General features: G+C 34.5%; 1 protein-coding gene across 2 annotated transcripts in view; it reads right to left on the bottom strand.

The window, feature by feature from the left end:
- Window positions 1-160: 160 nt before the first annotated feature.
- The window catches only part of LOC306851831 (cell surface glycoprotein MUC18-like), a 29784-nt gene continuing 11226 nt past the window's right edge, over window positions 161-18718 (bottom strand). The window contains exons 2-17 of one of the 2 annotated variants that reach the window (XM_079388283.1): window positions 12162-12280; window positions 10726-10975; window positions 10546-10616; window positions 10381-10468; window positions 10116-10295; window positions 9595-9722; window positions 9134-9272; window positions 8918-9030; window positions 7944-8085; window positions 7659-7777; window positions 7256-7412; window positions 5692-5736; window positions 3285-3323; window positions 2764-2893; window positions 1560-1674; window positions 161-1417 (exon numbers count right to left, since the gene is read on the bottom strand). In XM_079388283.1, coding sequence (XP_079244409.1) covers window positions 1560-1674; window positions 2764-2893; window positions 3285-3323; window positions 5692-5736; window positions 7256-7412; window positions 7659-7777; window positions 7944-8085; window positions 8918-9030; window positions 9134-9272; window positions 9595-9722; window positions 10116-10295; window positions 10381-10468; window positions 10546-10616; window positions 10726-10975; window positions 12162-12280 — 1835 coding nt within the window. In that variant the 3' untranslated portion in view covers window positions 161-1417. The remainder of the gene's footprint in view (window positions 1418-1559; window positions 1675-2763; window positions 2894-3284; window positions 3324-5691; window positions 5737-7255; window positions 7413-7658; window positions 7778-7943; window positions 8086-8917; window positions 9031-9133; window positions 9273-9594; window positions 9723-10115; window positions 10296-10380; window positions 10469-10545; window positions 10617-10725; window positions 10976-12161; window positions 12281-18718) is intronic. The other variant, XM_079388284.1, reaches the window with a different exon arrangement.

The following is an 18718-nucleotide window of genomic DNA, read 5'->3' as shown; positions in this document are numbered from 1 at the left end:
TGTGTGAATACTGTAATTTGTTTTTTTTATTATTTATTAGTAGGCTACCTATAAAAAGCCACATCTGTTTTTGATCTTATCCTGTCTTTAACCTTTAAAATATTTCGAACTATTGTATAGAACAGCTGTTTCTGATGAACAAATAAATAGGCCAAACAGTGACAAAATTAAGGCTCGAGTAAGCTCGTCCTTTTTAATAGAAATACCAGGACAATTCAAAAACAAGCATGAACAAGAACACCACTGACACAAAACAAAAACTGCGTGACAAACCAGAGGAAATGAAACGGGTGAACTTCAGTGTAATAAGGACTTTTGTATTCATCTGTGGGTCTGTCTGCTTTGCATCCGGTACATGGTATAGATTAAGATCCAATTTATAAACCTTCAAAATATGAAAAAAAAAAAATCTAATAAAATATATACCGTTTAAAAAAAAAAAAAAAAGTTAAGTATAAAAATAACACCTGCATTTCTTCCTGTTCTACTCTTCCTCCAATGTGTTAAATGAATGCAGACTTCCACATGCATTTTAATATTCCCTCTAAAATTAAAAAATGGGATTTTGGGTTGGTCATGTATTACTTTATCATTCAGTGTAAGATGAGAACAGCAGGTAATGGCATTTAAAAAAAAATAAAAAATACAACGGAGCTCAGCAGGACACTTCCATTTTTCTCAGACAAGAGGGACATTTTTAGCTCAAACTGACATTAAAGTAATTCACTCGCTTAGCCCTCGCCGTGAACAAGAACTTAATTTGATATAGCTAATAAAATGATAAAAAATAAAGCCAGAGGCATGACATGAACCCAACATTTTGCTTAGATTTTTTGAAAAAAAAGGTCAATTTATTTGTAGAGAAATTGCCCTCAAGCTTTATCATTGGGCAGTTTCAGTGCTGATCCAGAGGACAGATGAATGTTGACAGTGGTAAAGACAGTTCAGTGCATGGACTTTGGTGTGGTAGAGGTGAGAGCAGGTTCAGGTCAGACACATCAACAGCACAGCAAATAATGACTCTTCGGCACTCTTCAAATGCTCCTCAACAAAGACTTGCATTATCAAAAAGATACTCAAGCGCAACCTTTCGAATTTCTCAGGCATTTTAAATAGCTAAATATATACAGTATTTCATATTTATATACAATTTGTAAATACTGGAGTGGAGTCGTCCATAATGAACTTGGTGCTTTTTGGATCATCTTACTGTATATTGAATCAGATTATAGTGTTTCAAATATAAAACATGGGCAGAAAAAATCAGAATTGAGTGGGAATTCAAGTAGAGGGGAAGATGTGGATGTGTTGTGAGGTCTTTGAGCACTCAGATTGGGATTCACCCTGAGACGGAGCACTGTAGGACAGAGGCCGCTGGCATCTCTCCATATGTGGATGAAGATTTCAGTCTTTGACTCTAATTGAGAGAAAATACCATCAGGTTTCTGTGGCACTGTGAGTGTCAGCCTTACAAATCTTGGGTCTTGTTTAAGATTGGATTTGAGTTCCGTGGACTGTAAAAGAGCTAATAATGGGAATCATTGTTCTGAGGTAATGACCTATTCAGTGGGGGACTTTTTGTCTCCATTGACTCCTTGTAGAAGCACCGCCTCTTCAGATTTACCGCTTTTCATCTCCATCACAAAATCATCCTTACTGGCCTTTTCCTTCGTGCTGGAGAATGAAAACAACAGATGATTTAAATGCTTTGTCTGATGATGGTGTATTGAAAAATACTTATTAATGTACATCTATCCAGACATTTAGTGTGGATACTAGGGCGTTACGTTGATTAATTTTAGACCATTTTGCTCTAATTTTAAGGTACAGTGATATTTTTGTTTTATATACTATTTTAGTATTTATTTTAAATTTACCTTTATTTTTATATTTAGTCATTTAGAAGACACTTTTATCCATATACATACATGCATACATACACACACACACACACACACACACATATGTATATATATATATATATATATATATATATATATATAAAAATGTACACACACACAAATACATATACATATATATATATATATATATATATATATATATAAATATATATATCCAGACATATACATATAATAAAAATAAAATGAGTACACCGAATACAACACAGAATAGCTAGTGTTAGAGGCCTTTTTTTAAAGAAAACAAGCAGTTAAAAAATGAACAGAGTGCTAGAGTTAAAGAAAATAAAATTGACAACAACATTTCTCTTTAGCTTAAAAGTATTTTAGTTTTAGTAATTTTTGTTTTGTTTTATTTAAAAACTAATAAAATTGACAAAAACATTTAACCATCTATCTTTAATGTATTTTAATTTTAGTTCCAGTAATTTCAACTTTGAACATTAAAAAAAAGACTAAAATATATTTCTAATTTATTTTAGTTTTAGCAGTTTTATAACAAATTAAAAATGAGAAATGTGAAAACAAGTTTGCTTTTTAAGTTTTTCATCTAATATTTTATTTTAGCTTAACAAAATGATTTTTAATAGTTTTACTAACAATAACAACACTGATTTAAAGGTGCAGTGTGTAATTTTTACAGCACCAAATAATCAAATAAACCTACAAATCGCCTTGGCAAATATTCTTAGAAATTGCCGCTTCAAAATTTTCTATATATTAATATGGGACAGAGGTAACTTACTATCAAAAAATACAGCACCTTAAAGCTAATTAAGTCTGTTAATTATACTTATTTTATTATATTCGCATAACAGGTATTTTTTCATAAAGAAAAACATACAAATCCTGCTTTCCCGACCGTCCACAGGGCAGCTTTCCTTTCTTGTAGAGGAAGTAGAGCACGCTGCCCAGTATGGCTATGAGGAGGAGGCAGATGATGATGATGGCTATGATGACTCCACTTCCACCTCCTGTGGTAAGAGAAGATATGCAGGCTAAAGTGAGTACTTTGACAGAGGAAAAGCTGAAACTTCGGGTGAATGTTTCCTGTATGTCTGACTGAAATATAAAAAGCCTTTGCCATAACAGTTTGTTTCCAAAAGGGCTGTGAGTAAAGTGCATTCTGAGAGTGCTGAGTGAAGAAAAGCAGTGATGTGTGACTCGTTGTAGGGGCGATTATACAGAAAGCAAAGTACTCTGGAATCATTCATTGCAGAAAGATGGTCACAGTTCAGTGGTCAGTGCAGAGCATGAGAAATGATGGTTTGTACACAGCCTGAGTAAGAGTGCTCATGTGATCGAGGCTGGGGGTGATGGTGGCGGATAAGTGGTCAGGCTGCTCTTCAACCTCACAATACAAACCTGTACTTTGTTGTTTTGGTGGAACGGTTAATCCTGCTCCTGTGACGACAAGGGTTTGAGTTACCAAACAGCAGTTATATTCATACATCACTTGACCTTGCATGGTGCTTTTCTTTAATTAGATCATGATTAGACCCTGTGAGGAAGGTATTGCTACAACATCGTCTCTGCACTTCTTGTAAGAGCAGGGGGTTAAACTGCAGTGTAGGGATACTAGGGGGTCTATGGAAAATTTTAAAGGGAAAAAAATTACAAAATGTATTTTTAAAAGTAGTGAGAGAAATGAAAAAAAAAAACTATATAGTTTTGTGAGGGGGGGGGGGTAAGTTTTTATTGTTATTGACCTTGTTGACTAATTTTAGGGCATTATTTTCTTTCAAATTAATGAATGGAGATGTATATATGGAGAGATGTATAATGGAGACATATATATATGAAATATTTATTAATATTATTATTATTTAATTTGTAATATTATTTTTTCCATTTATTTAATTCATTTTTCATTCATTTTATTTTTACCAAAATATAAATAAATGTTTAATTATTTAAAAATCATTATAAATAAAGAAAATAAGTTACTTTAATTTCTTGAGGCTTTAGCACAATTGTCAATTGTTCTATAATTTGGGGTAGAAAAAAATATAATATTTAATTATTAATTTTAAAATACTGCTACTATAACAATAATACTACTACTAATAATAATATTAATTTTATATAATATTAATAACGTTTTAAAATGGGTCATATGATGCGATTTCATGTTTCCTTTGTCTTTGGAGTGTTATAAGCTGTTTGTGCAAAGAAAGTTGCAAAGATTAAAGTCAAACCCAAAGATATATTCTTTATAAAAGTTAAGACTCTGCCACGCCCTCCTAAAATGGCTCATTCAAACACGCCTCCACATGTCTATGTCACGGTGTGGGAAGATTTGCATAACACCGCCCAAACGTATACGCAATGAAAGAAGTCGTATCTTTTATTCTCTCTGTAGTATTGTTGCTGCCGCCGGCGTCATGTACTGGAGACGCTGTGTGTTTCACGTGAAAGCGAAAGTACTTTGTTTGGCCTTCCAAATGAGTACACAACTAGAAATCAGTGGTTAAGTTACATTCACAACACTGTTCCAGAACAGTACAACGCAAATATTCGAGTGTGTGCAGCGCATTTTACGGAGGACTGTTTCCTGATCCTGGGAGAGAGTAGCCTGCAATGTGAACACTATGAATAGCTGGAATGTGGGGCAATTCCAATGTCGCAAGGACAGTCTGGTGCTTCTGACTCACAGCCTGTAAGTATGTTTCGATATTTAAAGAATTTGCTACTGACTATTCAAATGCGAGTTTTGAGCTGTGTAGAGTAGTGCTTGTTTGGCGTTTCTCCAAACACAAATGCAGACATGGTGTTATGTTTACGCGGCGTGGTGCAGCACAACACGTAAAAAGTCCGTATGAGTCATTATAATCACTTATGTCCTCACTGAATGCAACAAATGCCTCAATTATGAGTTTTATTGTTTTAGTCTCATCGAGCCGGAACACGGCACCACAATATGGTGATGGGCGTAACATTTCCGTCACACGTTTTAGGTTTTCGGCCAATCACAACGCACTGGATAGCTGGCCAATCAGAGCACACCTTGCTTCTCAGAACGCGTTTCAGAAAGGCGGAGTACAGTATGTGGAAAATGACCACGTAAACACATTGCATTACACCAAATACTCAAAATTATGTTCTTTTTAGCAACATCATATGACCCCTTTAATGTCTGAATTAAGTCAATTATTTAATAAAAATAAAAATATACTGCTGCTATATTTTGACACACATTACTTGCTATTAATTGTTGCATTGTGTCTGGTTAGAACATGATGTTGTAAGCAACCGCTGACACTGAGACCAGCTAAATCTGCTCTTATAACTCTGTTTATTTTCCTGACTACAGCCATAAATAGTATCCAGAGATAAAGGCTCTGAGGACCGCCATAATAAGAAACGGAAAGGTCAGCTGATATCCCAAAGTGAGAGTGGCTGCTTCGCCTCATTTGCCCTGATGCCAAGCGCTCTGGTCCCATGAGGTCACAGGCAGTCAGCCAGGCCTGATGTGAATGCCTTTGTCCTAATCAGAGTCCAGAGACCACATGAGAGCATTTTCACCATCAACCGCCGCCTGTTACAGTAAAACTGCTTTGTGTTTATGTTGACTGCACCTCCAGAATAAATATACAACACCACGTCAGCCCTCTCAGATGACTGTTTCTATGGCACAGATACTGCTTTCTGTCATCAAATCTCAAACGTGTGTTCTGTTACAGTCAAAATACAAAGTCACTTGCTGCACTGATAGAAGTAAAAATATACAAGTATCTCAAAGTGTTTTTGTGTGAAAGCTTCAGAAACATACCTTTAGTGCTGGTGGCTTGGGTTGTAGTTGTTGCCACACGTGCAACTACACAAGAGAAATTGGTATGGATTAAGATTGTATTTGTTTATTTAACTGTGTTAGTTAACATGAACTGATAATGAACAAGACTTGTAAAGACTGTATTAGTCGTGGTTAATGTTAATTTATAAACTAATACTAATACATTCTTACAATAACTAATAGCATATTTCGAGTGGTGAGAACCAGTAATGTTAGTGACATTTTTGGTGAAATGGAGATATATACATCAAATGAAAGCTCTTAATGAGCTCTTTCTACTGGCAAAAGTACTGTCATCCATGAGTGTACAAATCTGTATTATAAACAATTGAAATCAGGACACAAAGTCATATCAAACTATGGTAAAATTTTAGTTTTGGCTCTCCTGTAAAATTGGTGAAATGTCACTTACCTGGGTCTCACCCCTTGATTTATTGCATATTAAATTTAAAATGATATGAATTAAAAACAAGACTTACGCTGTGAAAACTGGCTCATTATTTAGTTTGCATATGTTAACATTAATGCAATAGTTAACATGAACTAACAATGAACAATGATAATTGGTAAGGTTAATTTTTACACTATTATTCAAAAGTTTGTGGTCAGTTTCTTTTCTTTTTTTCTAAGAATTAAAGTGACAGTAAAGACATTTATGCAAAAGTTACAAAAGAGTTCTTTCAAATAAATGCAACTCTTTTTCACAAAAAAATATCCTGAATAATTTTTTGTGGTACTAACCTTTCCCAAAAAATATTAAGCAACACATCTGTTTTCAATCCATAATAATGTTTCTTGAGCACCAATTCAGCAATTACAATAATTTCTGAATAATCATGTGACACTGAAGACTGGAGTAATGGCTAATGAAAATTCACCTTCGCCATCACAGAAATAAATTACATGTTAAAACAATTATTTTAATATTAATATAATAATATTTTATTTCAATGAATAATAAAAAATAATTAATAATAATATATTTTAATAATAATAATCTTTTACAAAATATTGATCAAATTATTTAACCTAGATGAATAAATTCTGTAAAAAATGTTCATTGATAGTCCATGATACCAACAGTGCTGGGTAGATTACTTACAAACTGTAGCCGTTACTTTAATTTACGATACTTAGTTAATTACATATTATGTAATGAAAATTATAGTTAGTGATGTAATCTAGGTTACTAATTGTATTAATGTATTCTGACTACTTTTTAGATTACATTTGGATTACTTTTTACCTAACTCGTTTTAAACTTACCATTAAATGTACCATATTGATATAAAAAAGCAAAGAGAAATAAAATATATAACATTATTTGATATCAATATCATGAAGTGCATTAAACATGACATTACGCATACAGGGGTTAATATAAGAATTGCAGTGGGTTTGTTCATAAAAAGCTGATAATTAATTCAGTCATAAAAATGTACATTAAAAATAAATTATTTAAAAACCTGTGACCATTTACTAACATCCGAGAATTGTGAACATGCAGATGTAGAAATCTTAGAGTCTGAAAATGAAAACTCACATGCTTTAATCTTGCGAGAAACATCTTCTGTCCCCAGCTCATTGGCAGCGCTGCACTTGGCTGTGAGTTCAGACGTGGCTCTCACAGAGATCATGCTGAGAATACCAGTGTCTGTCCCCTGGTTCTCCACCTCCGCCACAGGGACAGGCTGCCCAGTCTATATATGTTTTGTCATGGTAATTTCAGTTTACATTACATTAAACTAGAATATTATTTGCGTCTGCACATCAAGATTTACCCAAAAGCTTTCTTGAATCACCTCATCTTTGCAACATACTTATCAAACAATATGCCTCACCCTCTATACAACCACAAACTACCCAATTGTCAAATTACTAGCAAAAGATCTTTGTGACTGTGTGATGGTTCCTGATTGGTCAGTGTTAGAGTGCTATAAGGATACCCGTTGGTCAGAAAGGGTCCAGGTGATGGTGGGGAATGGGTAGCCTTCTGCATAGCAGGTCAGGTTAACAGAGCGGTCAGCCTTATTCTCTGCTATCTCCACTGTGATCTTAGGCTTCCCTAAAGCAGGTTTAGATGTTTAGTCATGTAAGCACACTTTTTAGTCTTTCTATAATATTGGTGGTTTTATATACTGAGCTAATATTTTTCATTTTATTATTTATAAACCCAGTTTTACTTTCCCTGTATGGACATTCGGTCCTCACAAATGTAGGCAAAGACTGACCTCGCACACTGATTTGCACAGACTTCTGTTCTCGTAGCTCAGGCAGGGAAGGGACTGTCACTTCACACATATACAATCCAGCAGTGTCATAGGAGGCATTGTGTAACTCCAAAACATGCTTCTCCACCAGCTGCGTGCCACCCTGCAGTGAAACACACCGTCAAATAGGTCCATTTACATTCTTGAGCATTTCAAGAGCACTGTTTATCAAGCAGATTCATTCTATTCACACTGGATATTATTTATTTGTTGTAGTTTTGATATTTGGTCTTGGTCTTGAGCTCTTTTGAGACCACATAAATGTGGTATTGGTCTATATTTGGGTCAAAATTATTTGGGTCAAAATTATTAGAACACTAGTATTTTCACCAGCCAAAACATGTTTTTAAGTCAGTTATTTCTATTTTTTGCTATAGTGGTTCAGTAGGAAACAAACATTAATTTTGCCATTAATTGTAATAATCCAGTGAGAGTTTTGTCTGACAACAGCCAGTGCTCCACACAGAGATCTGATCTGATCATCATCCAGTCTGTCTGGAATGAAGAAACACGAAGAAACAGAACAAACGGAGACAGACTAAATCCAGAAGAACTGTGGTAACGTCTCCAAGATGCTTCAAGAGACCTACCTGCAAAACTCCCTGAAAAACTATGCGCAAAAGCTGCTTTAAATGCGAAGGATGGTCACACCAAATGTTGATTTAATTCAGTTAAAGTGCCTAAAACATTTAAAAAGTACTGTAGCTTTGCAGGTATGTTTCTTGAAGCATCTGTTGTTACCACAGTTCTTATAATGTACAAAAATGGGGCAAAAAAATATATACTGGTAGAAAATATATTTACATAGATACATATTTTTTTAAATATTTAGCAAAAACTATTTTTGGCCATTTCTTTGTATATTTTGAAATATATTTTAAAATATATTTTTATTTTTATTACTGGTCATCAGTTTTGACTTCATCTTGTTATACCTTATACCATGCTGTCAATGTGGGTAAAGAAGACAAGGCATTGCAGGTTAAAGTGAGATCTTCCCCCTGGTTCAGAACTGGCTCCTTTGGTGTCACCACAATTTGATCCAGATCTAAGAATGAAAAAAAAGGTTTTAGTCACCATGAGGATAAAAGCTGACATCATCTCACCAACATCTGCCATGGCACAGGAACTGCAGAGGAACGTGCTCTTACAGTGTACTGTGATGTTGATGGAGTCCTCAGCATCTAAGCCTGATTCAAAGTCAAGTGACTGGCACACATACATCCCACTGGCTGACCGCATGACATTTTCCAGAAGCAGCATTTCATTATCTGCATTATCTAACTCTTCCTAGAAAGAAAATGAGAATAATTACAACTGCAGGTGATGCAATAAATATTTTTCACATACTTCAGAGATTTCAGAAGAGCTGGCATTCAATTCAATTTAATTTGCATAGCACTTTTTACAATATGTATTGTTTCAAAGCAGAAAATCTTACAATCAGAAAGTATTCTGTTATCAGTCAGAGATAAGTGAGTCAAAGTAATGTCCACATGGTTAATAATATACAGCTATAAGATAATATTAGTTACATAGTTATTAAGCATCATGTATTTAGTTAAGCAGGCATAATTAACACATTTGGCAGTGATTTCAGCTCATATATTACCCCTTTAAATGTGTAAGTAAAAACAGGCTGAGGGTTTCCATTTCCCTCACACCGGATCTCCACAGTGTCGCCTTCTTTTATAAGCCTATCAGGTGGATTTACATATGCTGTTATTTCTGTTGTAGGGTCTGAAAGATGAAATGAAATTGTAAGAGACTGTTGCGCTTTGTGTATCCAACAGATGGCAGCACAGAACACTGTATGCTCAAAAATCGATCAATCCACAGAAGAAAGTCATACAAGTTTGGAGGACACAAAAAGTAAATGTAGGACTGAAGGAGGTTAAGGCTAGAAGGGATACATATGGCGCTACTGGGCATGCGCACATCAATACAGCGTAATTTTTGTCACACTGTACAACAATTACTATTTTTTCATTATTGTAAGGGGTAGGTTTAGTGTTGGGGTAGGTGTATACGTTAATTAAACACAATCTAATAGGTAGAAAATGAATTAAATTTTTAGTTTCCGGTCGGAGCTGTATCCCTTCTAGCCACAACCGTTGAAGGATGTTGACTCACAGTGAACTGTGATGTTGATTTTCTTGGACTCTGTCATTCTTACTCCACCGGGGACTAAGTATTTGACCTCACAGTAGAAAAAAGCATCTTCATCTGTCCTCTGAGCATTAATGTACAGATTACTCTCGACTGTGAACAGGCCGTTAGCTTTGGTTGTCACCGCCTCAGAGATCTTTACCTCTAAAGGGGATTCAGATTGTTTTTGTTATTGTCATAAAATAACATTTTGTTTTGGAGAATGTTCACTTAATGGTCCTGTATTTACCATAATCTGATTGCTGGAGAGGGAATCTGTCCTTGTACCATGTGATGTTGGGTCTGGGATATCCGTCGTCCACTATGCAGTGTGCAACCTGAATGAAAACAACATAATTATGCAAAGTCCATAAAATGTACATAAACGGATAGGTTTCTTTTTTTTTAGCTCTACCTTTGATGGCTCCTCCGCAGTAACGGAAACCCCTGTGTGTATACCTTCAATCACAGGTAGAGATGGCGAGTCTAAAGGACAGAGAGGTTTGGTGTTAGGATGAAGTTCATAATAGGTCAAGAGGCATATTATAATGACAGGCTCTTCTAAAACAAGTGAGACAAGTCTGATTTGTCTTACTGAATATTTGGAGACGAGTGTGTCCTTCACCGATGTCTGCCGACACATCATGCACGGAGCAGATGAACTCCTTCTGGTCACTCAGTTGCACGTTGCTGATGATCAGAAGGGCACTTCCGCGTGCATTCTGTGGTTCATAAGAGTGTGTGACGTTGATCCGGCCAGCGTATTCACTGCCCTCGTCAATGATCTCGTTCGGATCATCATAGTAGTAGATTCTTCTCCTGCTTTGGTCCCTGCCTGGTGATTTCTGTACAAAGTCAAAAAAGCTTCAATATTTATGGTAACTAGATTTGTACAATACCCTTCAAAAGTATAGGGATGTTGAGATACTTTCATTCAGCAAGGTTGCAATGAATTTATCAAAATTACAGATAAAAACATGTACAGTATATTAGAAAAGGTGTTTTTTTTCTAAAAAAAAAAAAAAAAAAACAGCACAACACTGACAATTATAAGAAATGTTTCTTAAGCATCAAATCAGCATATTAGAATGATTTATGAAGGATCATGTGACACAGAAGACTGGAGTAATGGTGATAAAAATTCAGCTTTGATCAAACGTATAAATTTATTTTTCAAATATATTAAAATCAGAAAAGTTATTTTAAATTGTATAACTGTTTTGATCAAAAATACAGCAAATGCAGCCTTTGTGAGCATTAGAGACTTCTTTTTGAAAAAAACGACCCAAACCTCTGAACGTTAGTGTACATTCTATTGAAATTCTACTGATAGAATTGCCAAGAAAATGTATTAAAGGATATTAAGAATATTAAATCTATTTAAAAACTCCTTTCTCCTACTGTTAAATACTGTAGAAAATAAAAAATCTCCTATTCAATGAAAAATTTAATCATTGTTATTGTAGTAAATATTATTAATGTAACTATTTTTGGTAGCGCTTTAGTATCGGGACCAATTCTCTCTATTAACTAATAGCATGCCTATTATTGTTGATTATTAGTACTTATACAGCATATATTCTGCATGACCATATACTACATCCCTAATCCTACCTTAACAGCTACCTTACTAACTTAATAAGCAGCAAATTAGGAGTTTATTAATGCTAAAGTCATAGTTTCTGTCAAATTTTCTGTCAAATTTTCTATTTATTGTAAATACATGTAATTTTTAAAATTAGTAAATTACAATATACATTGCAGTAGTAATTGTTATACTGATCTTTAGCTAATTTTATTAAAAATTATAAAGACATTTTATTTGTGTATTACAGTTACGATAACTGGAGGAAATGCACTTAAATTGTTAGCCTATTCTTAATAGCCTTAAAATCTGGTTTATTTTCTTAGCTTCATTTCTTCATTCATCTTTTGATTTTAAGGTTTTAGTGAATTTTTCATAATAATTACCCATTTAGCTGATATTTGTGAATGAAAATAATGTAAAGTGTGAATGGGCCTGTTTCTTACCGTAAACCAGACTATCATCTTGGCTGGTTCCTTCAGAGTGTAGATACAGGAGATTTCAGCTTGGCCTTTTAAATATACATCCACCCGGTCTTCCATGTTCACATCCGCCATGGCCCATGCTGAAAACACATCAACAAACATAGATTTGTCAATAGACCTAAACTTTATACTGTCAAATCTGTTGAGTAAAAGGGTCAACATTTTCTGGACAGATTTTGTGATGCCTAATCCCCTTCATAATATCCTTTGAATGGAGTGACCCCTTAACAGGAAATATGGCATGGGGAAGACTGATTGGACCGCACCACCCATGTTCCCATGTCAAATGCTCAATCTAGTGGGAGCAAAGCACTTGAGGGAGAAGATATTATGAGTGGAATTCACTGAGCCCACCCATGTCCAAATTCATGTGTAGCACTCCCTCATGTCAAGTCTCAGGAGGAAGAAAGACTCGATTTATCTAGAGAATAAGTGACCTACTGTTTGCCAGAAATGAGCTGTTCTCTCCCTTAAAGCATCTTAAAGCTCTGTGAATCATGAGGAGGCTGAAACTATTCAAAAGTCTGATCACCACAAGACATGACAAAAACATCCATGCTGTTTGTTTGTTCTGTGAGGAGAATAGTTTGCTAACACACTTCACAGAGAGGGTGTATAATCTAGATTCGCATTTCCAATTGATTTTGCACCAGTGCTCCTCAGTAACCTGTAAATGGCCTTTCTGGCCTCTATGTGGTCCTGTGGGCACTACAAGGGAATAATTGAGTATGAAGCATGCTTTCACATTGCAGAAATCTGATTAGTTTCTCCCAACAAAGGCATTTCCTGTGCATTAGCGACATTAGCGTAAGGCTGACGCTCTTTGTTGTTGCCATCAAACATTGTTCACTGAGTACGAAAGGTAGGACTGAGGTATCTAAAATGCCTTGTTTCTGAAGATTTTCAGAAGAATTTTTCAAACAAAATTAAATAAACCTTTCATATCTTTGATTGTTATATTTTTAGTAGTGGTGCTTTAGATAGCATGTTAATGCTGTGCCTCACACTGACAATATTACCCTTGTTGAACAGGCAATTTATATATGTAGGTTTTAAGAAATTAATATTTTTATTTGGGATGCAATGAATAATAAATGACAGCAAAGGCATTTGTAATGTTAGAAAAATTTCTGTATGCTGTTCTTTTGAACTTCTATTCATTAAAGAACCCTGAAAAACAATGAATCACAGTTGAGTTTCCACAAAAATATGAAGCAGCATAACTATTATAACACTGATGATGATAAGAAATCTTTCTTGAGCAGCTAATTAGCATATTAGAATGATTTCTGAAGGATCAAGACTGGAGTAATGATGCTGAAAATTCAGCTTTGCCATCACAGGAATAAATTACATTTTAAAATACATTAAAATACAAAACAGTTATTTTAAATTGTAATAAAAGTTTTAATATTCTTTTAATACAATTTTTGATCAAATAAATGTTGCCTTGATAAGTATAAGATATTATTTAAAAAAAAAAAAAACGCTTGCATGGTATATGAACATAAACATACAGAATTGGGCATCATAATGACCAGCATTTCCTTTGATTGAATCTCACAGATTAAAGAGATGAAATGAAACAGATAAGAAAAAATAACAGTGAACTCCAATATCTTGCCCAGCTAAGAAAGACCTGCAGACAAATGAAAGTCTGCCAAGATGCCATAGCAGCAACCAAGCAGAACATCATAACAAGCTTCAATTATAGTTAAGAGTCTCACTCAGCATGTCACTCTTTTTAAGCGTGGACAAGCTCTCAGACAAAAAAGAATGGCCAAAAAAGGAAGTGAGAGCTAATAATGTGCCCATGAGCCACTGTTGACAGTTTGGTGTCTCCACAGTCTGGAGTGCAGATAACCATTACACATAGGTTGCTCTGTGTCATCAGTCATCAGGCTGCTAAAATGGGTTCTCCTTTCAGAGCACCAGTACTGGACAAAACCTGGACGTCTGAACAATGAAGCTGCAGTTTTTACCAGAGTTTCAAACAGAAGACTTTGAGCAGGAAGACACAACTCAAGGTTTACACATTTCCCAGTAAAGTCCCAGATGAACCCAATACTAAGCAGCTGTTCTGGCTTTATAACCTCACACAAAGTCAACAACAAAAATAACACATCCTGTGACTGCTGGAGAAGAAAAAGAGATCGAGTCTTAAATTAAAGAATGAATTTTTCCTCAGACAACAGAAATCACCCCATGAAATCCTGACTACAAACTAAGAGAACAGCTGTCGCTAGGAAGTGAACACAATTACACAGGTGTGCGTTTACATGCATGCAGATACACTAATACACGACATTGAAGATGCACACTATTTTAGTATTTTATGAGTTATATTTAATTGTTTAGGCTCTATTCTATTCTATTTTTACCTTCAGATAGTCTTTGCCATCATCTAACACTCGATTAAAAGTCATCTTCAGAAACTCTCCTGAGATCCAGACATACTGTAGAGGTATGTACTCTGTAGACTAGAGGACATCATTTTAGCAAATTTTTATTTTCATTCAACGCCTATTAAATGCAGACACTAGTACAAAATGCAAAATATAAACATTTTCTAAAAATCCTTTCCAACATTATTCCCATATCCATTTTAGAGAGGACAAGTTATGGAAAAAATAGCCTGGAACCTAAAAATTAACTGGTATATCGAATATAAAATATATATGCATATATATATATATATATTAGTGCTGTCAAACGATTCATCGCGATTCATCGCATCCAAAATAAAAGTTTTGGTTTATATAATATATGTGTGTGTACTGTGTATATTTATTATGTCTATAAATACACACATGTATATATTTAAGAAAAATACGTTGTGTTTATATATTAAATATATTTATCTGTAATATAAATAATATAAATATGAATATATACATATATATATATACATAATACATATACACAGAACACACAAATATATTATGTAAACAAAATCTTTTATTTTGGATGTGATTAATCTCGATTAATCATTTGACAGCCCAAATATATATATATATTAATTTTTTATTTTTTTTTTTTTTGCTATTTGTTTCTTGTGCTCCAAACAGTGCAATGTTGTAAAAAGCAAACAAAACAAAAACGGAAATTTCTTTCAGTTTTTCTTTGGTTCTTTGGTTCTTAGCACTGTTAAACATAATCCTTACTAAATCTTAAAAATTAATAGACATTTTTCATACTGTACAATATACCGCCACGATGCCTAAATTCATAGCATTTAAAACAATCGATTTTAGTCTTTAGTGATTTAATTTCTGTTTTGACAAGATAATATAAAATTTTAATATTGCCCATTTATCGGGTATTGGCCATAACATAATACTTTTTGGCTTATCAATTTTCTTGATATATGAATGTGACATTTATCTTTGTTCAACATATTTGAGTGCTATATGGGATATTTTAACTTGTCTGACCTATGAGACAATTCAACAGTCCAGCATGTATGAGAAGCACATGCACACTACACACTCAAACATGTCATATTCTAGTCTGAGCCGCTCATAATGAGCTCAAGTCTGCAATCTTATAAAAATCTCTATTATAATAGCGTTTGTGGCCAGCCAAGCACAACTGGGCCTAGAAACAAGAAATAAATGGTTGCTTTCTTCCCAAAAATTTAATTTTTAACATAGAAAATCCCCCCAGGCTGGGGGTCTAAGTCCATTCTCCAGATTCCATGATCCCAATGATCCTCACAACCCTCAGCTCCAGTACAACCATATAGGGGCCTATAAATGGCCATTGTCAATTCTGTTTATGGATAATGCACCTGTTTTTCAATTGTCTCCTGTGGATTCCAGATGTATGTCGTGCTCCCATTCTTCTGAGTTGACTTTATTCATAAGTATACAAAACTCCCACAGCTACATAGTGAAACTGAAGTGCTGGAACCACTCTATCAATCATCACATGCTTTATTTATAGGACGTTCCACAGAGTTACAGCATAAACAAATGCTGGCGGCCTACAGCAGCTCTGCAGTATAAGCTACCACATCCTCTGATGAATTTTGTTTTCTTCACAAATCACACAGATGTTTGTTTAATACCTAATGCTGCTCAAGTTGTTTTATTAGGCTTGTTTATTTGGCCCTGCAGATTATCTAGTGCTAGTTGAGATTCTGCTGCCAAGGACGATGACTTCTGTTATGGGACAACAGACAGGAGAATGACTGTGCTAATAGAGAATATTTCCTTATACATTACTTCATGGAGCAAATACAAGGGTTAGCTGTCATGTCCTGCTTTATCACATCTAAGAATAGATAAAACAGCAGTGTATCAGTTGTGATTGACACTATGAAAAGGTTCCGTATCATGCCAGTGTGGTTACATGCAATGGCCCAAAGACACAGACATTCATTAAAATACAGCACTTCGAAGTAGGCCGATGCAATTATAGCAACATATTATACTGATTAGCAACCACAGCAAAATACAGTTTCCATTTTACCATTCAAATCTATTTTAATGTTTCCATTTTAGTTAATAATTCAGTTTTAATAAAACCACATGTCTGATCAATTAAATTCATAGTATCTTAAGAAATGAATATTTGATTACAATTTTAATAAAAATAGACACATGAAACAAAATATCAAAAATTAAGTACTGCAAGGCTGGGGTTTTATATATTTTTATAAATTATGTTTTTAATTGAGTGATGTTCATTGAAAACATGTTTTAACGAACATTTTTTTTATTATTATTAACTGAAATTTAATTCAGAAAACTTTGAACAAAAATAGAGAAATCAAAAAACAAAGTGCTGCATAGTTTTTTTTAAAGAGATTTTTATAAATTAAAACGTTTTTATAAATGGATAAATGTATAAAATAATCTCTTGATTGAGTGATGTTCCTTAAAACACATTTTAATGAACTGTTGTTATTAAATTTAATCCACAAAACTTAAATTAATATTTTATTCAAATGTTATCAAAATAAAATTACAAAACTAAAGTGCAGAGTTTTTAAATATAATTATGTTTAAATACGATTTAAAAATCTTATAAGAGTAACGTTCCTTAGAAACATGTTTTAATTAATTGTATTATTATCATTATTATTATTTTATGACCCTAAAATGTGTTACTGGTTCATGAATAAAACAATACAATGGCAACCTTTTGGAAAAGTTTGTTGAGAAAGTTTTTTTTTTTTTTTTTTATAAAAATGCACATTAGAAATAGCAAACCACCTTTAATTTTTCAATAATTTGAGACACACTAATTCCAGTCTTAGGCACTATTCTGAATGAGACACAGCCACTGTTCATTTAAATTCATTGGTCCAGCATTCAGGCTAGCCTAGCAAAACTTAGCTTATCTCTAGGACAACACTTAAAAGCAGTCTTTAAGCCTATTATCATGTGTATAAAAACCAGTTCTGTCTACGTATATGCATCCTCACCAGTAACAGCAGGTGTGCTATGGAGGTGAGTAGGACTCTCTATTAAAGCACAAACGGCAGGCACTTCTTCCTAGCTACTTATTGCCCAGACCTAAGGTTCAGAGTTTCTTTTAAAAGGCTTTAATGGGTTTAGAGTGGAGTTCCTATACTTCAGTCCAGGCTGCTGAATGACATGGACAGACTGTTGGAAGGCCTTCAGAAGAGGAGACTGAGCCAAATGTGATACAAAGCTTTTATGTTGACGCAAGATCTTTACAGCAGTTTTATGGCAAAGTTAAAGTAATGAGAACATAATCACTATTTATAAGCCCAAAATCTTACAGTGAGTAAGCTGGAGCTGATGTGACCTTGCAAAACTGTACTGTCTGTGAGATGGACTGTTTTATTATTCCTCTCAAGTGGAGATAATACATACAAACGCAGCTGTTAAACTCCGTCTCACACTCCCAGGGTGTCACACACACCAGCCACCTACAACATGGCACGTCAGCCTGTTGCCCCCCGCAACATCCTCAGAGATTTAAAAGGGTAAACAGTGCACTTAGTTAGTTCTGTTTGGTTTTCAAGAAGCATCTGACTGAGCTCACAAACACACACATAAAAACTCAACAATCATAACAAATGGACTTCATCTCTGGTGTGTATTAGCAATGATCTCTGTGGACTTTTTTCCCAAGAATCCTCCCATGAACCTCCACTTCCCTTTTGTCCCTTTTTCCCACGTCTCAGACGAATCATGCTAAAATAGCAGCAAAAATAGCTGCTGATTTCTGGGGTATGGGAACAAGCAGCAGGACATAATTTATACTGTACTGATTGTGATGACTTGCCCTGAGAAGTATGGGATACGCAATAGAGATCTCTCGTTGGTTAAGCAGATCTAAGCTCTAAAGATAGCCAGTAACCCGACGTGACGGAGCACTAGAGAGTGGCCCATTCCTTTTTTGGTGCACTAGAAAGTGGCATGATGCTGGATTCTGCATCACAAGCCTCCCAGTGTGCCAAAGAAGCGGCATTTACCATGTGACACACAAGTATGCCGGATAGTTATTAAAGACACTGCATTAAAGATAAAAAACGTTTGTTA

This window comes from Barbus barbus, assembly GCF_936440315.1.
Source record: "Barbus barbus genome assembly, chromosome: 31".
Taxonomy (NCBI): Eukaryota; Metazoa; Chordata; class Actinopteri; order Cypriniformes; family Cyprinidae; genus Barbus; species Barbus barbus.
Note: the sequence above shows the minus strand (reverse complement) of the source record. Positions and strands in the feature narration are given on the sequence as shown.